We start from the raw sequence: 27,851 nt of genomic DNA, 5'->3' as shown, positions 1-27,851 counted from the left end.
TGAGATACATCATGAACAAACATATATTTGAACATTCTTGATAACAGCAAGAAAATAAATCAACAAAAACAACATATTGTACATTAAATGCAGAACTGTTAACAATTTAAAATAGCACTTATATCACCATAAAACAAATCATAGCCACATATTGTTTGAGATTTTAAAATAAAGAACATATATAGACAAAATTTGGGACTTTTTCCTTATTGGTATGTACTGGTAATGCTTATATTTTGACCATAATGCAAATGCAGATAAATTATTCATAAAAAGGAAACTTTGGCAATTTAATCTTGCAAAAGGACAATTTTTTTTTAATTGAAACTTAATGTATATTCCTCTATCCAACACACTGTTTATAATAACAAACAAGAGTTCAAGCAGATATCAATGTTTGGACACAGGATGAAATTTGCCTATATCAAAGTAGCCATGTTTTACCCTCATTCCTAAACAGTTCAATTCTTAATTCAAGCCTTCGTTTTGTGGAATGGAACTGCAAATTTTTGTGGTTGCATAAAAAACCAAAGTAGCAAACTTAGTTAAGTGACTATTTTTTATGAAGTGGATAGTATTAGTTGTAAATAACTAACCTTATATAACATTAACCATACAGTATTTTCCTGATATAGCGCTAGAATATAGGACAAGATATCATAACATTTTGATATACTGGTTAAGTAGGAGATAGAATCATCATCATCATAGATAATTATTCATTTTTATTCATAAGTAAGTAAAAGATCCTTCTGAGGAAATCAGTTACTGCATTACATGAATAAATCCATTTTACTTATTTGAAAATCAGATCTATAACATGGGATGAAAGCTGAAACAAAATTTTTCATGGAATTAATTCAGCCCACTGTTGGAATAGTATGTGGTAACAGCCTTATCAAATTTCATACTGGGCACTGCTTTGTTAATTCTGATCTTTGATCTTGGTTTTTTTTTACAAACTCTGTAAATGTATCTGGTGTAATACTACATAAGAAAGCAGGAACAAAATTACTAAAATGACAGTACACACCTACTAGTGTTACCACTAACATTTAAAACATTTATTATCAAGCTACAGGTACTCACAACCATATACGACTGAAATGCTTCATAGCTTGGAACTACAAATCATTCCATCTGCAAGTAGGTTTATATCCCTGATTATATACTTAATTCCATAGTAAAAATAATACTATAAAAATCCCACATCACTTATATATCCCAAGTAAACAGATGGCTAACATTATGCAGATTCTTATTACTTAGGGCCTAGCATTTCTGTAGGTTGTACCCATTGGTTAAACTGTTCTGAGGTAAGTAGGGATAGTTTCAGAGCAGCTTCTTTGAGTGTTGAACCATCTTTGTGTGCTAGTTTGGCTATCCTACAGGCATTGTCATATCCTATATGAGGGTTCAGTGCAGTGACTAACATCAGTGATTCATTCAACAACTGGTCAATTCTAGCCCTGTTTGGTTGTATCCCAAGTACACAATTTTTAGCAAAGGAAACACAAGCATCTCCTAACAACCTGACTGACTGTAAAACATTCCGAACTATCATAGGTTTGTAGCAGTTCAGTTCAAAATGTCCACCAAATCCACCTATCGTAATAGCTGTGTTGTTCCCCATCACTTGTGCTGCTACCATAGTAACAGCTTCACACTGTGTTGGATTTACTTTACCTAAAATTTATACTCTTATGTATCATTTACAAGATTCAATTTCAAAGACAAAATGATTCAATATAAAAATAAACAATTCACTATAGGCATTAATAAAAGAACCTTTACAAAATGAAATTCAAAATTATGGATTTAATTTCAGAATTTTTTTGTCACAGTATTCCAATATATATCAAAATATCTATTGTATTTAGGACAAGTACACTTCTGAAGAATACATCGTATAGCCCATATTTGAAAAAAACAAGAAATTATGCAATTAACAGAAGTCTGGTTTCAAGGGAAGATATCCCATGTTTTCTATTCTTATGTCAATTTTGTTGAAATAAAATTATTAAATAACCTAATTAATTACTTGTATTTTTTTTTTATAAAATCAATCAAAATTAAGTTTTAGAAAAAAAAATTGCAAGATGGGGTCCAAAATTAAAGGTTTAAATAAAAGGCAAAATTCCAGATATATTTTTAAAAGTACCTGACTTACTCAAGGCTTTAAATTAAAATCCAATTAAATTAGTTTATACATGAAAATAATTAAAAAGTGTGTGTTCTACGGTCCCTTTTAGCTTCGAATTCCCTAAATCATAGGAAATACCATTATTCAAAAACAGAAGGCCTGCTTGATTTCGCTAATAAAAAAAATGAATGTGTTTTGCTAGAAGAATCTTCAAAAGGTGTGAAAATCTACTCACTGACTGGTAATAAATAATTAGATAAAGTTTATATTAAAGACATGATGCCTCAGTCAGGTCGACAAGTGGCACAATGCAATAAAAAAATTGAAAAAGGAATGAAGACAATAAAAAAATGGAAAAAGGAATGAAGACATGGCTAAAAAAACTGGTATAGGAAAATCTGGATTACATAGATTTGGAAAAGAAAAGCTGAAATATTAGATACATAGAAAATAATGTAGAAAGAAAACAAAAGCATGATAAAACAGATAATGATGAAATGTAAAGATTAGTGTTAGAATTACATGAATTCATATTTAGTCAACTTTTCATTTTGGACTCGAAAATTTTAGCATTTTACTGAACCTCTTTTGAAAGATCACCTTTCTTGAGAGATGACTGCTAAAGTGGTTGCATTGTATGCATAATGATACTTAAATTGTTATTTTAACATACATATATGATTTTTTGGGTCTTTTTTTCCACAAATAATTCTTTACAGGAAAAATCATACCATTCCCCTCCATGGTATTTAATTGGTAGCAAAGGATAACAATGAAAATGCCATTTCATTATAAATTGTAAGACTGCAAATTAATTGAAATATGTATAAATGCATGAATGTTTACAAGAATTGTCTGGCCCATTCCTCTTTTTCAGTAAAATGTGTACCTGGCATAATACTACTTCCTGGTTCATTCTCTGGTATGGATACTTCTCCTATTCCACATCGAGGGCCTGATGACAGCAGCCTGATATCACTGGCTATCTTCATCAGACTAACAGCCACTACATTCAATGCACCATGGACTTCTACCAGGGCATCGTGTGCTGCTAAGGATTCAAATTTGTTAATCGCAGAAGTGAACGGAATCTCTAAAAAAAAAACAAATTCAGCTATTATTAAACACTTTATGGCAACAAATCGAGATAACTACTGAGGTTGTTTTGGAACTCGTAACATCAATGCTCGACAGATCTCTTATTTTGGAAGTTGATCCTGCTTTCTGACAGGTTAAGAGAAGGAATGCACTCCCTTAAATGGAAAGAAATTACTAAATTTTACAGTGACAACATAGCAGAAATTAGTAAAATTCACATTAGTCAATATTAAGTAAAATCAGAATCCAAATCACAAAGTCCAGAATATTGCTATCAAGTCTTACACAATTGTACCTTGACATAAAAGTGTAGTCTTGAAAATTTATCCACTGTATTCCATTATGCACATTTTAAAGTTATATATGAAAACTGTTGATATCAACAAAAAATACTATTTTAATCTAAGATGAGACATAAAATAACTACATTAGCTCACTTCCTCCTATAATTCTTAGTAAAAAAAACTGGTCAGGCAAAAAAAAAAAAAAAATCTCCCAAAAAGAAAAGGGCCTTCTGCCATGTCCCAAGGCTTAATGTGTAAAAAATTCAAAAAAGATCAGATAGATTAACAAAATTATCATAGATTTTATTTCTTTATTTTATCTTTGTACTTGGATTTCTGGATTTCTAGCAAAATTATCCTTTTTTCAGCAAAAAAAGTAGTCATTCTAAATCTCTTTCTTAGAAAAGCTGAAAAGCGAGTGAATCACACTCTTTGAGCATTAAAAAGGTTAACAGGTATGGGTGATACCACTACATAACCACATTTTTTGTGATCACATTTAAAAAAAACAAACACTTTCTTTGACATACTTGTAAATTCTGCCACTTTTCTAGCAATCTTTTCATCAAAACCTAGCCTAGTGTTGAGACCTGTACCAACTGCTGTTCCTCCTGAAATATTGAGTCAATGTACAGTTGAAATGTTTGTAGAGTACAACTTACCTGTTTCTATCGCTGTGTTCACATTTCTCCAACATTTAATTATTAGACTAAATCAACATCAATTACGATTAGGGATTATGGGGTCCTCAAAAGGGTTTACCTGTATATTACCTTTTCCACTAAAATATTTTGGATGATATTTTTAAATGATTTAATTGACTTGAGACACAATAATATAACAATAATGTAATATTTTTTCATTTATTTTTTTTTCTGTTTTTGCAAAAAAAGTAGTATATTAAAGCAATAAATACTTCAAAAATATATATCTATTTTTTTAAGGCAATTATTTGAATTAATGTTTAAAATAGAATAATTTAAAATTTGTTTAGGCAATACAATTTTATTAAAATTATTTACAATAGTCATCTATATATACCTCATTTTTATTAATTACAAGTAATTAATCCATTTGTTTCAATTTTCATGATTCATGGACTTTTTAGCTTGTGTCATTATATTTTTTAAAAATTATTTATCTAATTGGGGTAATTTTCAAGAATGTAGACAATTGTAGCTAAAAAGTCAGCTTGCATTGTTCATAGCTCAGATGAAAGATTTCAGATCTCATTAATGCCTTGTAAGGTAATGTGTTATAAAAGTGAAAGTGATGGCAAATGCAATGCTTGCAGTAAACTTTGTACCAAATAAGTTTGTAAGACTTGAGTTTAATGGCTATCAGTACATGGTTGAGACAACTCCACACACAAGGGACTTTCCCAATGTGTCACTCACGAGCTGTTTCTCCCATTATACTCAGTGTAATTGGCTGCAAACACAGAAACTTGGACTTGCAACAGCCTACAAAGAGAACGATGACCTACGACTTTTGGTGAGATGAGCAGCCATACTTCCACTTATCCCAACAGACATGGTAGGGGGTGTTTGGTTCATCACATTAGAAGACACAGAAGACATCGACACAACAGCTTTCCCTGACTATATAACCAAATACTGGATAGAGAGACAAGACAGGAACCAATGGAAACATTTCTCAACCGAAGGACCACGCACAAACAACCACTTAGAAGGATAGCATAGCAAGCTGAAGAAACTCATTAGACACGCAAATCCAAACAAATTGATAGAACTGCTCCAAAAGACACAAGCAAACACAGAGGCCAACCAGATACAGGTAGCAGCAGGCACAACAACAAGACCAGGGCAGAAGAAATACTGAAACATCGACAACAGACTTGCAATCCTTAAAGACAGATTCCTCAACCAAAAGATGACAAGTCAAGATTATGCAGACCAGGCATCCTTTTGTATACATATGGAACTTCGGTAGTGATAAATTGTTTGAAATGACTTTGTGCTATGCTTACAATGTATTCTGAACATGCTTCATGTTTTTTTACTTTTGCTTGTTTTTTTTATCATATGTTACATGTGTATGCAATAAATGCAATACATTTGTAACAAAATAATTACAATATATACTTGTCTTCTTTCAATATAAACAAATAGAAAGTAAGAAACAAAACAAGAAATAAGAGCATTACTGCATAACAACAAACAAACAAAAAATCAAGAAAGTATTTTACTTAGTTAAAACAAGAGGCTCCCAGGAGCCTAAATCGCTCACCTTGTTAAAGTTTGTCTTTCGGGGGCAATAAATTTAACAAGGAGTTGTCCAATAATTTTGACTCAAGAAGACTTTGGACTTAGGATCACTTCAACAATTGAAAGTCTCTTTCGATCTATTTTTGTTTTCAAGATATTGGCTGAAAACTGTAAAAATAACAACATTTTTCATCTTTCAATGGCATCAACTCTTACAAGGAGTTATCTGACAACTTTGATTCCTTAAGACATTTGAAGGCCTTATAATAAGGATCTTTTCAGCAACTGAAAGAGTTTGGCTAAACCTAACAGTTTTGGAGATATATGCATAAACTGTCCGACCAGTTTGTTCTATTTTCAGCAAGCATGTTTTTCCAGCAACTGAAATAATTTTGCTAAACTTAACAGTTTTGGAGATATATGTGAAAAACTACTGTCTGACCCTTACGTTCTATTTTTAGTAACGGTGGTCATGTTTTTCTATGGATCAAAAATCCATACATCAGTTATATGTAGGATACCTTAAGGTTAATGCATACCAAGTTTGGTTCAAATTGATCAAGTAGTGTCAGAGGACAAGATTTTTGAAAGAAATAACATTAAAAAAGCAAAAAAATGTCGAAAAGGGAAATAACTCAAACATGGCTTAACAGATTAAAATGAAAATTTGACCACAGATAGATTTCATCATGCTGAACACTTTTACTGGACCAGAATTTGGTTAAATCTAATGGTTTTGGAAATATATGTGAAAAATACTGTCTTACCCCATGTTCTATTTTTAGTAATGGCGGCCATGTTTTTTAACAGATCAAAAATCCCCACAGCAGTTCTATCCAGAATACCCTAAGGAACATTCATACCAAGTTTGGTTCTGATTGGTCAAGTAGTGTCAGAGGAGAAGAGCTTTAAACAAGAGGCTCCCATCAGCCTGAATCCCTCACCTGATTGAATTTTGCCTTTCAAAGGCAATAAATTTAACAAGAAGTTATCCAACAATTTTGACTCACGAAGTCTCTGGTTCAACTTAAGGATCATTTTAACAACTGAAAGTTTCTTTCAATTTTTCATAGTTTTCAAGACATTGACTGAAAAATGTAAAAAAAAGTCATTTTTCTACTCTTTCAAGGGCAATAACTCTTACAAGGAGTCATCTGACAACTTTTATCCCTGAAGACTTTTGTAGTCCTAATAATAATAAGGATCATTTCAGCTATTAAAAGAATTTGGCTTAACCTAACAGTTTTTGAGATATATACGAAAAACTACTGTCTGACCCCTATATAATTTATATCATACCTATTTCATTACTGTGTGATTGTAAGTCTGTGCTGTGTGACTATTTGAGTACTTTTAACATCCCAAGCAGTGACGTTAGGTATTTCATGGATGATGTCAAGTTATGAGTCACTTTTACTGAGAAAAATCTTGTTTGCTATGTTGTTTTTTAAAATACCTTGCACAATGCACCTCTTAAAATAGAGCCAGATTACCAATATCACTATATTGATTTTATGGGAAAATGGAAATAATGACCAGGAAAGGCAATTTTCCTCAAATTATGCCATACTTTAGCTTATGGTCTCACTAACCACTTCAAACATTTCCATTACTTTACATATTAAAAAAGTAATTTTCAAAGTTTCACTGTGAATTCCCTGGACAAATGACATCTTAAAGTTGCATACCGTTGCGAAACTTGGAAAATAAGGCCTCCAAAATCACTATGCTAATAGTACAATGATTGTAGAAATTCTTCACAAAATTTACTTGAATAAATAATACTGAAAATCCACATGTTTACCTCTTCTGCTAACTGACAGCATGGAGGCAAATTACTTACACATGTAAACAATATTCATACACTTTTGTAGTTAATTACATATATGATTTTAAAGTACACATTCTCAGCTTTATTTTGACAACTTTTAATCATAAAACACACAAATAATGCACTTACAATGCATATGTCTAGGTTCAGTGTGTTTTTGGTAATACATAGGGGGGTGGCCATTTGACCCAAAAGTGGTTAGTGAGACCCAAGGAACATTCATACCAAGTTTGGTTCCAATTAGTCAAGTAGTGTCAGAGAAAAAGATTTTTGAAAGAAATAACATTAAAAATAGCAAAAATCATTGAAAAAGGGCAATAACTCCAACATGGCTTAAAAGATTAAAATCAAAATTCTTAATTGTTTAAGAACATCACTGGATAAAATTCTCCATTGCCATTCAATTTTATACTTATGAAACAACATCTCCTCAAGTTGAGGAATTAAATTCTTATAAAATATATTATGTAAATCTGTATACAGATCTAAGTCACATCTCTGAATTTTTCCATAGTTCTAAAACACCAATTTTCCTTATTACTGTTAGAATTTCTATGGCACCATATGAAAAGTTTATGATTAATTCTATCCACGGGCATAACATTAACTCTAGCCCAGTGTCTAAAAACACAGCTCCATTGTTTAACACTCAGAAGTCTCCATCCCATATCCTCATTAATGGCATCATTAGGAGCATATTTACCTATACTATTAAAATATCTAAAAGCTCTGTGCTGGACAGCATTTATACATATAAAATCTCCGGTGCCCCAGATCGCTGCACCATAGCTAAGTATTGAACAGACTAAGCTATCATAAAGTTTTGTAAAAGATTTATACTGAAAACCTCCGTGTGTTTTACTCTTTACAATTAATAAATAAGAGCTCTACTGGCTGACGTTGCAACAGCTTTTGCCATTTCATTATAATCAAGGTGTTCAGTCAATAATAAAGCAAGATAAGTATAGCCATCAACAACACATATCTGTTTGTCACCATATGAAAAAATTCTACTTGTTCTATTCATAGAAGGAGTTCTAAAATGTACAATTTCAGTCTTATCTAAGTTAACATAAAGTTGCTTTTTATTACAGCATGTATTAAGCACATCTGATAATAATTGAAGATCGTTTTCAGACTCAGCAATGAGTACTATATCGTCTGGATATAAAAGAATGTCAATACCTATATCTAATGCCCTTACATCAGTAACAAAGACTATTAATATAAATGTTAAACAGTACAGGAGATAACACACAACCCTGTTTTAAACCTGAATTGACAGTAAACCATACGGTCATATTACCAGTCAGTTTAACTGCACATTCAACATGAGAATATATAAATATATATTTTTAACAGTATTAAAAAAATATGTACTAATACCCAGTTGTTTTAAATCACTGAATAATAAATTTCTATTCACTGTATCATACGTCTCTTTAAAATCAACAAACACAGTAAATGTAGACAATTTTCTCAGTTTTCTGGTTTCAATAAGAGAGGTAATTGTACTGAAATGATCAATTGTACTTCTACTACTACGGAAACCATTTTGTTCATCATGTAAAATATTTCTTGATTCTAACCAAGGTACAAGTCTGTTTTTCAGAATACTGCAATATAATTTATATGAACAAGGTACTAGAATAATTCCTCTGTATGACTGAGGATCTCTCGTGTCGGATGTTGAACATTTTAGTATAGGTGTTATAATTCCTTTACTCCACATAGTGGGAGTTTTACAATATTTAAAACATACATTAAACAACCTTTGTAATACACCAACAAAAACATTTTTTATACAATTTTACAGGTATCATATCAATCCCTGGTGCTTTACCATTATTAGCTTTTGTTGACACTTTTAATACCTCATCAAAACTTATCTCAGAGTCTAAATATACATCAGAGATTGTCTAATACATGGTTATCAGAAAATTTATTTGCATCATGACAATTTAAAAGTGTTTCAAATAAATGTTTCCATTTCTCTAAAACAGTTTCACTATCAGTACAAATAGAACCATCACCTAATGTTACTTCCACTGGAATGTACTTCTGTTGATCATTACCAATGCAGACTTTACCAATTTTTCGCCAGAATTTAGGACAATCTGAATTTTGTACATTTAAAAGTTCTTCCTGACTACAATACCAGTGTTGTCTTTTAGCAGTTTGACAGTTTTTATCTAATGTTTTTCGTTTTTGCACAAAAATAAGTCATAATTGTTTTTGGTCTTTGTTATTACATTTATTCCAGCTCGGTTCTGCTATGCACACTTCGTTCCCAAGTTCCGTGAGCCTGTCAGTCCACCACGGTTTTTTTATCCAGTGTTAGAAACTGAATTTTTTGTTAACAAAGACCCATCATAAATTTACATAAGATAGCACTGTACATTTTAAAGCAACTTGAGCCAATTTCATCATAGACCTGCTTGATTTTACATAGACTCGGTCTGTAGGTCTACTTTCTTTCTCTGTTTATCCTCCTAAGCTTGTTGCTCCTGCTGTCCACAAAGTTTACTTAGCGCTTTAGTTTAGAGTTCAATTCATCATGTATTATCGTTATAAGATCATCATATTTATTATCCAGTTTTAATTGACTTACTTTAGACTGTTCTAAGTGACAAATGAGTTCTTTTAACTTTGTGACAACCTCAGCATCCCTCATCCAGTCATTCGGTATATTTCAAGTGTCAAATTTAAAGTCCGTACTAACCAGTACTTTCTTGTTGCACATATCAGAATGGTGTTTAGAGACGTTCACGTCAAATGTCCAACATAAAAGAGAGTGGTCTGGGACATGCCTAGGATCAAACTCACTGACATTATATATACTCTCAATCACCTGTTGAGCTCGAACAACTTTATTGTCAAAACGTTTTAATTGTTCATATGGTACAATGCAGTAGTCAGCAACAGACCTCCCTCTTGTTGATATATATACATAAAATCGTTATGTAAAGAACTTCTACCATTCAGAATACAACAGTTAATATTACTCAAAATTTGATAAATATTTCACCATAGCTGTTACGGGTAAAGTCAACCACATTACGATCAGTTAACCTGTCAATTCCTACAATATAATCTTCTGTATCAGCTACTTGGCTATTTAGATTACCACACAAGTAAAACAGACAACAATTTGGAATTGTGTAGATGTTTGATGAAAGCGAGTAAAAAAAGTCATGGATATTTACTGAATGAGTTGAATTTTCAGGCAGTAGGTAAACAACGCATAAGTAAAAACATACATCTCATTCTGGTTGACTTACATCGGCAAATCATATCCAAATAACACCATCAATCGAATCTTCTATCTTTGTAACATTATAATCCAATAAAACATCATTTCGAATTAAAACACCAACACCTCCCAATCCTATTCTAGCTGGCACATGTATTTGTTTACGGTTATTCCTGAAGAATGTTAAAACTTTTGACATCCATTCCAGCTTGACCAATCAGATGAACTTCCACCAGCCCTCATGTTTGTGATAACAATAGGTAATACATGACTGTAATAAAAGGTTTTTGTCACTATTTACATTTTTGTTCAATCCGCTGAGGTTCCAAAACCCACAAATTAACTAGCGCTGGCCACGTTGATTGTTGAAACCACCCCTACGCCTTTCTTTGTAGTTTCCAAAACCCCGTCCACCATTCATGTATTGCTGTTTATCATGAGGTGTATCATAGCGGTCACTTCATTGCTCGCTGATCCGCGGCAACTACTTGCTATTGGTATTCATATTACTAACATGGTTCTTAACACCTGATCAGAATTAATAATGAATTTGTTGTTTTTGCCAAGGGCTTTAACAAGGCACGATTGTTACTATTCTTTGTTGTAGAGGTAGATCATTTGCAATAAACACATTAGAATATTTATTTGAGCTTTTTAACATTCGTTTCTCACTGAGCACTTTTTTCTTCTGATCGAAGGTTTTAAATGCCACAATTACTATACCTGGTTTACTATCAGATTTATTCGACTCTCTAACAACTCTATTTCAACATTTCAAAGTTTAAGGCCATCTGTGAACAGACCGCTACCTTTGATCATAGTATATCATTATTATTTTGTTCTCAGTTATCATATAGTAAATTTCTCACAATCACATTTAACTTGTGTTGTTGAACTTTCTGTACAGAATCTGATGATTTAGATTGACCTATTGAAGCCACTTCGGCATATGATTTTTCAACAGACACAACTTTTTGTTTCAACTCATTTACTTCAGTGTTTATTTCATCTTTTAATTTGCACACTTCATTTTGAACCCTGTCATGCATTACTGTATTAAATTTTACTGAAAGCCATTTTTCTACATTTCCCTCAATTTCTGACATTCGTTTTTCTAATCTGTTAGCAACACTTTTGAAATTTTCATTCAGTTTACTAATCAGGCTCAATATTGAATTATACAGAGTGTTTTCTGGTGAGGGGGTTTATGTTTCAGAGGGGGGTTCCTTGCCTTTCATCTTTTTACATTCGACATTTTCATTTTGATCGTGTCCTATTTCTGAATGCGATCACTTACTTTTTGATATTGGTGCCATTGGCAATGTTTTGTGTAGTTCAGCTACCGTAGTAAGGGTTTAAATGTATTCACACAGCATGTTTCTTCAATGTTTACTATTGGACTAGGTGCCATTACTTTTTTAACATAATCCATAGCTCTGTCTTGACTGAGAGGATTTTCATTTAAACTGTCTATTATGTTAAAACTGTACTTGTTTAAGATCATGCTTTGGTTCGATATACACAAAATAAAGTTCTTTAAAATGTTCAAAGTATAATTTAGTATCAATAATATTCACTTTTTAAGGATGAATATAAACACAACCTTCTCCACTTATCATGTGACATGAATTTTTAGGTATTTTATTTTACTACATTCTAAATGACCCATAATAATCAAACTGGAGGGTTCAGAGAAGTATTTTGTTAAAAAATGATGGTTAAATACAGATGCCATGTGTTGGCTCTTATGATTAAGATGAACTAATTTGACAAAATATACCAACCTGCAGCCAGCTCATATAATCTAGGTAAAGATTGTGTAACTCGTTGTATTCCATACTCCATTTGTTGAACATATGCACTAAACTCCTGACCTAAGGTAAGAGGTGTAGCATCCTACAATAGCAGCAATGAAATTTCTAAAATAAGATTACACTACAATTGTTGCAATAGGTATACAACACTTGTACATGAAGTTTATATATGGCAGCACCCAAAATTCTTTACAATGTATGCCCTATTTATATTACGTCACACACAAAAGGTGTAGTGCATATATCTTCAATAGACTGGCCACCCCATAAAACCATACATCAGCCGGTTTTTCACATTTTAAGTTACATAATTCAAGTAAACACAACCTCTCCATTCCGGCCGACTGGTTATTGTTCACCTGTAATAAATGTATCAACAAAACTGTAAATAATTACGTAATTAATAATTCATTCCCTGACTGATTTCCACTTCATCAGTGGACAGATGATAATTGAAGGAGACAGTTGTTTAAACAACAAATTTAATCCAGACATTACATTTTGTCACTGATTGGGTGTTAATTGGTGTGCACATGCATCAAGCAATCAGGGCCATTTAATTATACGATCTTTAAACTGTCAATTAATGTGATCTGTACCAAAGCCAAAACAATAAATGAGTGAAATTATTAAACTTTGTTGATAGGTAGTTTACTAAAACAATATAAATGATTAATTACCATCAATAGCCCTTTGATCTTTTGTTTGTTGGGGTTTTGTACACATTCATTCAAATCCGTGAACATTATTTTGTCGGCAGTACCATTTGTAAAATAAAATCAGTAACAAATAATGCAAGCTTTGAAATGTAATAAAAGGCCAACAAAACCTTTTATTGCTCTTTCAGTTTTGAAAAAAATCTATACATTGGAGCCGAAACTTTGTGACAAAATTATCTCTATCATTCCATTAAGTGAAAAATGGCAAATTCCCACAAACCAGGAGTTTGATACCAGAAAACTTCCGAAATTACTTACAAGATATGCCCTGCCATGCAGGTCCGGGTGTTAAAACAATAGGCTTGCAGCAGTGCTAAGCTTGTTGTAAAAGGTGACTAAACAGTGCTCAAAAACCTAGGCAGGGGCTAGGCACTCTATCCACAGAGCAACTGGGATGTGTGCCCCAGGTGGTGGAATGGAGTACCCCCAGCATGTTACATGCTAGGGTTGTCAGGCTATAATATGGAAAACCTGACCGCAAACCATAGTGGTGCACTGTGTTGGGAAAGATGTCACGTTCCTTGCACGTTAAAGAACCCTGCTGTGGTATTCGATAGGAGTAGGAACCTTTGCGCTCCGCCACAGGAGGCTAAATTGCCTGACCTTACCCTTCCCTCCCTTTTTATAGTAGCAATCCAAATAATTGGTCAACCCTATTATCCATGTGTCCCATCTCTTTTTTTCATTTCATCATCATTTCATGTTCATCTTATCATCCATTTCATGATCATCGTCTGAATATAGCTGAAATATTGCTGCTTGGACGTTAAACCCCAACAAACAAACAAACAATACAAGATAAGCCCCATCTATATATATAAAGCAATGCTTTATACCAACCGTCTATCTCTTCAATTTCACATGATTAAAATGGGATGACACAATGATCTGGGATTTTTTAAACAAACAAGTCCTACATCACCAATGCTCATAACACGAGTGAATCCAGAAGGGACCGTCCCCCCCCATTTATGCTAGAAAATTTTGGTTGTTTGAAATGGGCCCCCTCTTTAGCCAGTCAGAGGGCCTCCTCTTTTGAATTTCTGGATTTGCGACTGAATAACCTTTAATCTCTTGAACTATAATATCTAAGAAGTAAACTTAAGTTTTGTTCCTGTCAGGTATAATTGTTACTCACTCTAATTTGTCTGCTATTTTGATGGCTTGTTTAATAAACAGTTTGAATATTTGAAAACCCTATCATTAAACAAAGTTTTATTTTAGGCAATTACAGATAATATTTAGTACGTCATAATCATATTATTGTGCAAGCCATAAATATTAACAATAATCTGTATAATTTTAATGAAAATTTAAATGAAAAATATTCATTTCCTTTTTTTTTAACTAATTATACTCGAGTATAATCACGATTAATAGTAAGGGAATTTGATATTCCCGTGCCTATGGGCGCCACCATGATTGGTTCAGCTGTGACGTCACAAAGTTGGTTTGTTAAGTGCAAAAAGATATGTAATTGATTAATATATCCAAAGAAAGTGCAAACTTGTCACTTTTCCTCCTATAATTTCAACCCAAAATATACACATGTAAGCAAATGTCAGAAAACATTGACGAACAACGGGATTTACAGCTAGAAGACTAGTATATATGAGGAAAATCTAATGGCTACTTCTGAGGAGTGTTTGTGTTACCAGTCAAAAATGTTTTTGAATATTTCTCATAAATCATTTGTGCAAACATAAGCTTGACAAGACAGCATGTATAGGTGATTAGAAAAAACTGGATAGTAGAAATATTCATAGAATACTCTTTGTTAATATGTTAATATTTTATATGCAGTACTTTATCAGTACTGAACCAAATTAGTGACGTCATAAGCTAATCAGAAGCTATCGGTAAAAATCAACAAAGTCTGCTTATGATCAACACCATCGATTCCTTAAGATAGAAGATTTCTGCAAGATGGTTATTCACATATATTTCAAAGATTTCAATTTTTTTATAGCCTTGTGCATTTTACAAGAGTGCATATTGCACTAAAGGTTACTTATTATTGTTTACCAGGGTATTATTTTTCATAAGAGCCTAACTTAATGCAAAGGTAGTCTTTCACTTTAAATAATGTTTCCAAGCTTGAAGGATGAAAATTCAAATGAAATGAAATTAAAACAGAAATCAACAACAAACTTGAACTCTGTAAGTCTTAAAATTTCAATATCTACAAATCTTAACAGCTTGGTTACCTTTAGAAAACATACAAAACTGTATACTAAAAACAATTCTTTGGAAAGTCAGGTATAATTAAGTCTAACTCAGACTGGAAATGAAATATATTTGAAAATCACTGAACACCAAACACATTTAAATGGTCCCATTAGAGTTACCAGTTTGACTATACTGACAACTTTACTTAATTTTGCACTTGATTTTGTCTTCTGTTATTATTCTGTGGAAATAATCATTTTTGTGGTGACTAGTTTGTGTTCTGTAAAACACAAACATTCATGCATATTGATTTTGTTTTGATTAGGTTATATGTGATTCTTCTAGTAATCAGTTCGTATGAACAATGAATAATGCTTTCCATACATACAACAATAAAATTCACTTTAAACTGATTTGAAATGTTTAAGGACTGAATTTGATACAAATCAAATACACCTTTCTGATGTAACCAAATTAACCAAGCACAATGTACTTTACCTGACAGTGTGTTCTTCCTATCTTTACTATATCTTTAAACTCTTCCACTTTAGAATTTAAGCTTGACCTCAGAAGCTGTATCCCTGGTAACAGTTTACCATGTATTTCTAAACTTACAGCTATATGCATTGCTGTTGGAAAAGTGTCATTTGAACTCTGAAACATTACACAATGATACTTTATATTCAAAACTGATATTGAAAAGTATAATATAAAAGCATTGGTAGTAACTTACACAGATGTGTATATGTAATATACATGAAATTAGTATTACTCCAGTAAATTGTCATGATCAGGCTTGGCAAGTCACTGGCTGACTAATAATTTAAGAAGGTACACCAGACTTCCACCACCTAGTTAGGATTATACAACAAAGGATAAATCAACTTAAGCACCAATGATTTTTATACTGAGGTGGGTTGGGAGGGGGGGTGGGGGCTGGGCCTTTATTCAAAATTTGAGAAAAAAATTTTTATACTTAGCAATGGTCAGGAAAATATTTCCCAAAATACTTAACGATGTAGATTTTCAAATAAATTTGTCAACTCCAACTGCTGCAAACAAAAAATAATTTTGCACATAAAATCCCAGCACCCCCTCCTTAGAGAAATAAAAAGGTTTGTGACTTAAAACACATGGTGATTAAAAAAGAAATCAACAAGATATCACTATTACTGATCAATGATATAAACATACAAACTCATATCAACTGACACAGCATTTTACTAATTTGTTGTTGGGATCACTTCATCAACATGACACCTGCGAGATTAAGTAAGCATGCCCCTACTCTCTAACAAAATAAATACTATTGAAGAGTTCATTTTTTTTTATACTTTGCAAAAAACTTTTTTTTTTTCGGATTCTCATGTGCTCATACATTGTATTGCCGCAAACTTTGTCTTTGAATATGTGGAAATACTTCTAATTTACTGAGTTTCTATACTTAATTTTTGCTTCTTTACTTTCAGAAATCATATTATAAATGATAAAGTACCTTTTAGCTATTTTTGGAATGTTAATTAGAATGTACCATTTGAACATTTTGTGTACAACTCACTGTTTTACTGTGTTAAGTCTGTGAATCGATACACATATTTTTTTAGTAAAGTGTGATGGAATATTTCTTTTTGAATCAGTGATTGGGATTAGAGGGGGCCATATGCTTTTTATCACATTCCTGCTGAAAATGTCCCATTAAAATCAGAATTTTTTACAAAGAACTTTAACAAATGGCCCTTTGAAATTCTGAAGATCATTAAAAATGACCCATTCTCAAAATTTTAATCCCATTCACTGTTGAATTGTTTATTTTTGCAGTTTTGGTTCATTGATAGGACTTTTTGGGGGAAATATGGAAGGTACACGGTGCTTTTTATCTTATATTTTCAGTTAATCATATTATTCCAATTCCATGTTTAAGATATAATTCAAACTATAAATTTGATGTTTGCCATGTCATCATGTCACTGAGATCATTCTATTTGTTTTTTTTTCCTCCGAACAATAAAATAAACCATGATATACTTAGGCCTAAATATTTCCAATATACTTCCTAGACAACTATAAACAAGAGGTAGACAAGGGACATAACTTATGTTACATATTAAATGTTAAGTGGTTAAGATTTTCAGTTCCGGAGAGATTTTACAAAAATAATTGCTTCAGACAGGCTGAGGTAAAACAGTATACTGCCCTCTGCATCACTTGTACTTAGTTTATGTTAACCCAAACTTCATTGTTTCAAAAGCTACACACACAACTGCTGATAAAGAGGTCATTATTATGATAAATTGACTGCTCACGGGACAGTGATATACCTAATTTTTTTAAACATTTTTACAATTTTTAAGTGCCTCAACTAACTTGATCCAAAATTATTGTTCATGATTTCTAAATGCCACTTTGATAGGAAACCATAGAAAATAACACAATTACCATTGAAAATTGGCTTTTTTTCCTAATTTAAGACTTACATAAAAACAAAATTGGCAAATGGTAAAAGTTTAATACCATACTTAAAAAATTTAATCATCCATTAAACAGTGCATATTGAATTTTTGTCATTTTCTTCACTCATTTTTTTCATAAAATAGGGGACCAAATATGGCCCTTACTGTACCATGTCCTTTCCAAGTAAGTTTGTCTTACTATGATATCTGGTAACTTAATTATATTGTATAATTTAAAGTCTCAAAGGCAGTATAACACACAAAGGAATACTAGATATCAACACAGTTTATAACTGCTTTGTACCTTACACCAGATTATCAGGGCAAACAACCTTTTATCTGTTGATAAACAGTAAATTGATCATTTAAACAAATTAAAAAAAAAACAAAAAGATTTGCATGTAAATGGAAGAATTATGCAAAAAGCAACTAATACAAAGATAGAAAAGCATCTTTGATAGGGTATGTAGTGTTTGAAATGACTTCATTATCGCTATTTTGTTTAAAGTCCTTTTGATCTTGCTATACAATAATTTTCAATCTCATGCCAGTCAAGTGAGAATGAAAATTATTGCTAATTTCTATGTCCTTGCATGACATACAATCAACAGCGTAGGAATATTTGATGACCCAAATAACCGTCTGTTTGTTTGCTGCGTATGAAATAATGGCCAATTTATGGCAATATTTTCTAGTCTACAATGGAAAGTGATTAAATACAGTACCTTACCCGATTAGAATGAATAAATTCCAAAATTATTCCACAAATTTTAAATGTGACCGTCATAGTTAACCGATTTTTTTTTCAAAAAATGTGCATCACAGCTGCACAACAAACGTGATGTCACGTAGCACATCGCTCAAAAATTGTTGCCATAAAAAAATATTGCAGTGCTTATAAAATTTACATACTTAGGTCAAGAAAATGGAAAATAAAAGGAAACTAATACCTTGCAATTCAGCAAAACAGCGATAAACAGATTAAATATTTTTTCAACTCGAGGGAGTTTCTCATGCTCATCTCGTCTCACAGCAAAGCCAAGCGACGAGATCAGCAAGAGAAACTCTCTCTCTATGAAAAAATATGAAATAATCTAATAATATCACAACACTTTTCAGCTAGTAAATTAAAAAAACCTGCCAAAAATCAGAGATCAAATCTGGGGAGATCTCCTACACACAGGCTTCAAAGATAAACCTGTATGACTACGCAACTACTACATTAAAATTTACTTTAAATGTCCAATAGTTGAATATTCAAAATTATACACAGAGAGGAAGTAGTAGAAAATAGTATTTGAATTTGATCCTTTTATTATTTTCTTAAAATATCCTTTGATTCCTACATTTAACTATAAGAAACCATAAAGTAAAATCCTACAAAGACTAGCCCTTGGTGCAAACATTTCAAAGTTAGGACCTCTTGCAGGTCCAGGTGTTAAAAAAATAGGCCCACAGCAGTGCTAAACTTGTCGTAAAAGGCAGCCAAATAGTGCTCAAAGCTCTGATCAGGAGCTAAGGTGATCTGCCCACAGAACTGGGTTGTGTGCCCCATTTATGAGTTGCAATTACGCAACTTTTAATTTCCAGTTGGGCAAAATAAGAATAAATTCGACATTGTTGATGCATACACATACAATGTTATGCTATGCATACTGTGTGTATGTGATACCAAAGTGATAGCAAAAGATTTTTTAAAAAGTTCAGACTTGTTATGCATTATATTGATCAATACAATTTTGTAGTTTAACATTGCTCCCAAATTTTGGGTTAGCATATATTTCAACACACCTGACTCATATTAACATGGTCATTTGGGTGAACTGGTGTCTTTGATCCCATCTGTCCTCCAGCTATTTCTATAGCTCTATTGCTGATCACTTCATTAACATTCATATTAGTCTGAGTACCAGAACCTGTCTGCCATACTACCAATGGAAAGTGGTCATCTAGTTTTCCCTCAATCACCTAGAACGTAGTAAAATGGTGTAAAAACATGGTGTCTCAAATAATCAAATGCATATAAAATTAAATCCATTTATCTAATGGATGACAAGTCCAGCATATTTTTTACTATAGTTGTTTTACAAATGTGTAAGACTGATTGACGAGGTCATATAGATACATTAAGATGGAATCCAACTCTGTGGGCCCCACTGTGGTAAACATCCCTTAAATCATTACTGCAGACACAATACAGTTATGCAAAAATATTTTGACCTGGAGGTCAAAGTTCAAGGTCAAAGGTTATCAACCATGGTACATGACACATTGCCTTGAGCTAATCTACCCTCATGCCAAATATAAAAAAAAAACAAAAAAAGTGCAGCCCAAGCATGAACCTGCCATACAAAAACCATGAATTTGACCTAGTGATCGAAGTCCAAGTCAAACAACACCAACCATGGTACTTGAGCTGATCTACCATCATGCCAGATATCAAATGCTTACACCAAAGGACAAAAAAGTTACAGCCTAGTCATTAATCTGCCATGCATTAATTAATGTCATTAATTTGACCTTGATATCAAAGGTCATCAACCATGGTACATGTATGTGGCACATTGTTTTGAGCTGATCTACCCTCATGCTAAATATCAAAAGCCAACAAAAGAAAACGAAGTTAAAGCCTGGACAGAATTTGTTAGACAGAAGGACAGACAGATTGATTACTATTTGGTGTACGCCAGACAGTGTCTTTGTTCAAAGTTGACATCTGATGTGGTACCTATTAATAATTTCAGTAGGCACATCATTTTATATGTTGGATTAAAAAAATATGTCTCTTATAGATAAATATAGAATAGCACTGATTAGAAGCATAATGCTTTTATCTAAGTTTCTGTTACTCAAAAATGTGAAGTTGCCTATTATAAAAGTATCAAGCCAGTTAACACAATCAGTCAAACACGTAAGCATTACAATCATGTAAAACCTTGTATCATTATATTTGCCTACTTCATCAGCTGCCTGTATGATGAGTCTTGCTACATCAGAATCCAAACCAAATTCCTGGTTAACTTCTGCTGCACATCTTTTTAATATAGCAAGAGCTCTAATGACTGGAATCTACAAAAAACATTTATTCATTGCATCAAGTAGTACTTTTTCAACAAAGTCTATCACTAATTTAAAATGTGTCTGTACATCAAGTAGTTCAAAAATGTTTCTCCCTTACCAATTTTCTTTCAAGAACATCTAATAGTACTTTTTCATACTTTCAGAATGCAAACCATTTTAGCAACTTTTTCAAAGGGACATAACCCACTGACACATGACAACGAAGAATAGTAATGAGTAAACACTTTTTTAAAAATAAAACTAAATGGTTCGAAATAAGTTATTTGAAAGTATCCAATTACTTACTACTGCAGAAATAAATCAAATATTGGAATTTAAAGTCTACTGATGTCCACTGCTCCAATTGGAAAATAAATCAGTCAATTGGGTAGAAGAGTTACTGCCCTGTTTGTCTTTCATGGGCAATAAATTTAACAAGGAGTTGTCCAACAATTTTGACTCGAGAAGACTTTGGTAGGACTATCAAAGGATCATTTCAATGATAGAAAGTGTCTTTCTTCTATAGGTTTAAAGACATTGGCTTAAAACTGTAAAAAAAAAAAACCTGTCATTTTTCATCTTTCAAGGGCAATAACTCTTACAGGAGTCACCTGACAACTTTGATCCCTGACGACTTTTGAAGGCCTTATAAACAGTGTCATTTCAGCTATAGAAATAATATTGCTAAACCTAACGGTTTTGGAGATACGTGTGAAAAACTACTGTCTGACCCCTACGTTCTATTTTTAGTAACAGCGGCCATGTTTTTCGCAAATCAAAAATCCCCAGATCAGTTCTATGCAGGATAGCCCAAGGAACATTCAAACCAAGTTTAATTCAAATTGGTTGATTAGTTTCAGAGTAGAAGAGTTTTGAAAAATTGTTAATGACGACGACGGATGCCAAGTGATGGCAATAGCTCACATGGTCTTCGGCCGGATGAGCTAAAAATCATGTCAATATCTGCAAGTGTTTAGAAAAAAAGTCTGGAAAACTGTTATTTCTGTGAATTTTTTCTAAGTTCAAGGCCTGTAATTTTGGTAAAAATCATCAGAGCAGAATGAAACCTAAACTTGACCTGTAACTTATCATGGTGAACTTATATACCAAAAATCATGTCAATATCTGCAAGCATTTAAAAAAAAGTCTGGAAAACTGAAGATGGACTGACGGACAGGTCAAAAACATTATAACTTTTGCAATTTTGTTGCGTGGGTTATCATAAAGACAAAACAATATCATAACATAAATATTGTACAATAGTTATCTTGATTGTGTGATTTTTGTGAATATGTTAATGTTCTATGAAATTATAAATATATAATTTAATTTCAAGAGTAACATGCTTCCTGATTGGATGAAAAATTTTGTCCATCATCTCATAGATCAAATTTTGTAATGTGACATGATCAACCTTTTTTAATGATTTACTCCTTGAATTTTGATACTAAAATTAAATCATAAGAAATGACTGTTATATGCAAAAAAAAGAACAAAAAATAAAAAATTCTGAATTAATAACAAGACAGACCAATCGATGTCTAGACCTGTATTGCACAGCTGCTGTGATTTATAGTTGCTGAGGAAAATGTGATGAAAAAATGTTAAGGAAGGATATACAAAACTATGGAATTTAACAATTAGAAAATTAAAATTTCCTGATAATATATTTTTTTGCATTTTTTAAATATATGTCAAAAACAGATAAATAGTGCAAACAACATGATAAATATTCATATAAATATACTCATACATACAGTTAAATACAGACTGTATGGAAAAGTACACAATATTTTAATCAGTCAGTAATTAATAACTGAATTATTAATATTAAATACACAAGTATCTACACCCCAGACATACTCAATTTGTTGCCATTGGTTTTGTAAAAAAAATCACTGTGCTTAGGGGAAATATATATTAATGACAATTTCTCAAATTTAATGTTATATTTCAACTATTCCAAGAATTAATGGAAAAATGGTTTTGTCCCACAACATCTACATATGTGTAAATAAAATATTTAGCAATCACTGAAACATATTTCACTTCTAAACTGATGTCTTTATCTATAATGCACAAAATAACATCTTTTGCTGATATTTTAGATTAATTTCATAACCACATAACATAACAATGTACATACTGGAAAAAAGCACTAATGCAATCCAGATATTCCTGCTGTATATAGTTATAAAAAATGGAAGAGAACTTCCTTTCATTACATAGCTCTACATTTGTAAAATGAGAATATGCAGATATTTAATAACAATGTTTCTTTTAACTCTGTCTGGTTTCCTTTCCCAAAGAAACTTAAATTAAATTAGGTGTTCTGAATCTCTTAGAACATTAAAAGGGGGGTTGGGCAAGACAGTATTAAAATGTTTGTACTAGGATAGGGAGAGATAATGTACAGTTTTTATAACAGCCTTTTTCTCAATTCAGTGCAAGCTCCCTTGGAGTCCAACTTTCTAAGACATCTTTTACCTTCTTCAGCTTATCAGTATAATTACAAACCATTTAAATCAAAATATATCCCTATCATTTTAAATTTCCCTGATGTATTCCATGAAAGTGTCTTCTCAGGAAGTAATTTTTTGTTACTTCCTTTCTTGAGCCAATCTTTATTGTATCAGTTTTGTCTAAATTAACCAGTTTTACTTCAGTTTCTTCCTTTCTACTGCATTTTTAAAAACTTATCCAATAAACCAATGAATAAAATCAAAGAAAGACTGATGTCTTCAAATTTGCTAATTAATAGTCAAATATTCTATGCCACTGATTTCGACTTGCTTTCAACATCCATACAAATTCAATACTCTACTAAACTTGACTCCCTATCAATCAGTGATTTAATCATTTTCACAATAAAACCTGGCAAAAATATATGTATGGGCATGGTTCAGAATTAAAAAAGTCCTACTCTCATACAAGTAAAACCCACACAGAGAACACATGTGTACAGTATTTATTAATTAGAGGTAAATTTTGATCTTATATGAAGCTAGAAATGATGGTTCTATGGCATCTATCTGCAACATAAGGTGTAGTAGTAATAAATAATTATGCAAATCATATACGAATGTACAGTACCAAAATTACAAGTGCAAGAAGTTGCTAACATTATTAGCGACTAAAAAAAACTCTGGTCTTACCGGCATTCTTTCAGTAGGACCACCTATGTCAAAGTTTAACACAGAACGAGCAGTGTTAGCACCGTAGTATTTGCTGGAGGGAACCTCTATACCACCAAAACTATCTGTTTCTGTTCGATATGCCTGAAATTATATTCATATCATTCAAGGAATCTGCAGAATAGAAATATTAAAAGAGAAGTGTTCCTAAAAAAATATAAATTTCAACTTTACAAAAGACTATCTTATACATTTGTACAGATATTATTCCACTGAGTTCAACATCATCTAACTACCAGTATTGTCTTTTTACATGTACAAAAATGATAGTTACTACATATGTACTGCATACTGGTGTACACAGAAATGACCACTGGTACTAATTTTTCCCCTCTATTATTTTTTTCAACAAAACTTAGTTTACTCACAAAATACTACAAAACACAATATTTCATTTTTAAACACACACAGAGCTAAAAACAATAAATTGGAACAGTCGATTGTTGTCATTTTATGCTCCCTATATGGGCCCTTCCATTGGAATAAGTATCCTTCTGAAGGTACATGTACAGTACATGTAAATGAACATGCATACACTCAAGCAATTGGTTAGTCAAAAATAGATATGGTTGTCTATAACATTAGGAACTAATCTCTAAGTACTAATGCATATACATGTATGGTATTATAGTGAATATTAACCAAACAGTTTATATTTTAACTTATGGGGCATAGGTATTCAAGTAATTGCTACTGTATAAATTAAGAAATCATGAATGTTGAAAAAACAATAATCCATATTATTAAATGTACATGTATATAGTAATAAATTTTTGCTCATTCAATTCAATAGAAATTAAAGTGCAATGTGTTGATATTTTGCTTTGTTTCTCACTCTTTTTCATACATGTATATTCAAAGACAAAATATGATAATGAAGATGCTCTGAATGTCAATTTTCATATTGTACACTTATTGACAAGTAAAGAAAATAAAATGGCTTAACAGGGCATTCCCTACCTTTTGAGCAGAGGAAAATTAGTCAAACACCTAGAATTATCTCTAGGTGTTTGACTTCTTGTGTATGACAAGGTTTTGAAAAGACAAATACTTTTACATACTACACCTGATGGCAAAAGAACAAACTGATGTCAATTAAATAGTTAACACAAGCAGTGTAGAAATTATAGATCAGCAGAAAAGGTAAATAACCGTAAACTGTAGAAATAGGGACTTCAAACATGTGTACAAGTGACTGATACCTTAACTTCGTCATGTTTGTCTGAGTAAGATAATTGCAGAGTATTACATTGCACTCCAATACTGCTGTAATATAATATCTGCTCTGGCAAATGTTCACCAGCATTCATGCAATAACCCCTTAACTGCCCTAGAGGTCATGTCATTCTTCCCATTAGGCCCCATGGAAAATATTCTACATTTGTTTTTTTTATGCATACATAGAAAGACTTATGTATATATGTAGTTCGACATTGCATGTAAACTGAAAAATAATTGGAGCAAAACTAGTGTTCTTAACCAGTCTATTAAACATGTACATGTACAAAAGTTATGTACAATAAAATTTTGAAAAGACAAATACTTTCACATACATAAACAACTTGTTGCAAGGAATAACCATTTTGAAGATGTAATTGTTGATTAAGAAGGTTTTGTTCATCAGCTCCATTCATAAGGGGGTGATCTTGCCCAGTTGTACTTGTATTATCAGAAATATTTTGTTGACTTTGAGAAGTTTCTAAATTTGAACATTGCTTTTTTATTATGTTAGCAAAACTTGGAAAGGATGGTAATTTCTCTGCACCATTGGTTCCTGAATAGCATGATCCTATTTTGTGTCTCTTCCTAAAGCTTTCAAGCCATCCATTTGATGCCTTGAATTCAGTTTTTCCTAGTTGTTGAGCAACTTCTCTTGCTTTTCTCTGAAGCATTGAACCAGTCACATTGACATCAAGTTCCTTCATTTTCAAGTAATATTGTAAAGTCAAAATATTTATTTCTTCATTTTCTGTCCTTATAAATCTTCTTTTTCTATTTGAAGGAGTTGAATATTCAAATGTTTCCAAAATTTCATCTTTCCTCTTCATGATATTATGCACTTGACTCTTGCATACATTGAATTCATCTGCTAATTGTCTCTGACTTTTGCCATTGCTTGTTTGAATCATGTCTACCTTCTGTTTCAGAGATAATTCTTTTCTCCTTTTATCAGATAAAGAGTTGCTGGGCACAAGAGAATCTAATGTCTGCTGAGAAGTATTATGTGGTGGATTGGCTAGTATTTGAAGGATGGATGAATTCAAACGTGTATCTTCTGTTGAACCTTTTAGGATTTGCTCTGTAGCTGGGGTTGTGAGTGAAATCTGGCCAGGGAGTTGGGCAGAGTTATAAGGTGGTGGTGATGAAGAATTTGACGATGATACGGTTGCTGATGCTACCGCCGCTGCCGCTGCACTGAGACTCCGCAAATAAATTTCATTTTGACGGTACAATTTTTCCATTAACCAATGTTCCATGTTAACATTATAAGGCATGAACTGCCCTTCAGGTTGAAAAGAAACAGCCCCTGAAGTTTCCGTCCCCTCATTTTCTTCTATTTCAGATTTTACCACTAGCTTCTGTTCATTTTCAGCATTGTCTGCCATTGTAAACATTTCATTATTTCCGGTTCCGACAACACCACACACCACGCGCTAATCGGTTCCTTATTTCTCTACGGAGCCTGTACAAATGTGCCTATCCAGAGACATTTAAATGATATTAATGTTTTTGCCCTATCTACACATGACTGAACTTATATAATTGTTATTTACTTCGTGTTATATTCGGAATAAATCTACCTTTCAATAGGGGTACACCCCGAAATGTGTAACCCGTACACGTATCAAATTCCCCGTACCCGAATCACTATCGCCGATTTTTCTATCATTGGTAAGAATTTTGTACTGAAACTTGGTCCTGAAGTTCTGAATGATCTTTCAAATCAATTGAAGTTAAAATTAGTTGAAAAAACGTGCAATATTTTCTAATTCAGTCGATTTTATGTTCTCAAAAGTCCCAAAATGTGGAACCGTATTTTTAATTGTCCAATGTGGTGGACGCATTTTTCAACAAACTGTTGGTATTCCAATAGGAATAAATTGTGCTCCTCTACTTGCTGACCTATTCCTTAACTCTTATTAGACTGACTTTATAGCTGATTTGATCCAAAAGAAAGAAAATCGTTTAGCTAGATCATTTAATGTCAGTTTCCGCTATTTAGATGACGTATTATCATTAAACAACCCTAGTTTCGGGGATTTGATACATCGCATCTACCCCAAAGAACTTGAGATAAAGGATACTACAGACACTGTGAAGTCAGCCTCAAATCTTGACCTACACTTAGAGATCGATGGTAAAGGAAAACTATTGATCAAACTTTACGACAAACGTGAAGACTTTTCATTCAGAATTGTCAACTTTCCTTTCATCTGTGGCAACATCCCTTCAGCACCTGCATATGGAGTTTTTATATCATAACTTATACATTATACCAGAGCTTGCCGTAACAACGCAGACTTTTTGTATCGCGCTAGACTTCTTACATATAGGCTTCTGGAACAGGGTTATGCTGCTATAAGATTGAAGTCATAACTACAAAAGTT

General features: G+C 32.4%; 1 protein-coding gene across 1 annotated transcript; it reads right to left on the bottom strand.

Annotated features, from left to right (window-relative positions):
* Window positions 1-26,995, bottom strand: LOC148623614 (putative fumarate hydratase, mitochondrial). The gene is made up of 9 exons (XM_088565552.1): window positions 25,797-26,995; window positions 24,205-24,327; window positions 20,948-21,058; window positions 19,781-19,957; window positions 16,038-16,193; window positions 12,622-12,733; window positions 4,056-4,136; window positions 3,033-3,236; window positions 1-1,686 (listed from the first exon to the last, which is right to left on the bottom strand). Exons 1-9 carry the CDS (start codon window positions 26,856-26,858, stop codon window positions 1,262-1,264), a joined length of 2,451 nt encoding a protein of 816 aa, XP_088421678.1. The 5' UTR covers window positions 26,859-26,995; the 3' UTR covers window positions 1-1,261.
* Between the last annotated feature and the right edge of the window lie 856 nt (window positions 26,996-27,851).

Source organism: Perna viridis, chromosome 2, assembly GCF_037379345.1.
Source record: "Perna viridis isolate PV_CMFRI_1.1 ecotype Kerala chromosome 2, ASM3737934v1, whole genome shotgun sequence".
Lineage (NCBI taxonomy): Eukaryota > Metazoa > Mollusca > Bivalvia > Mytilida > Mytilidae > Perna > Perna viridis.
This window is presented reverse-complemented; position numbering and strand designations above follow the sequence as displayed.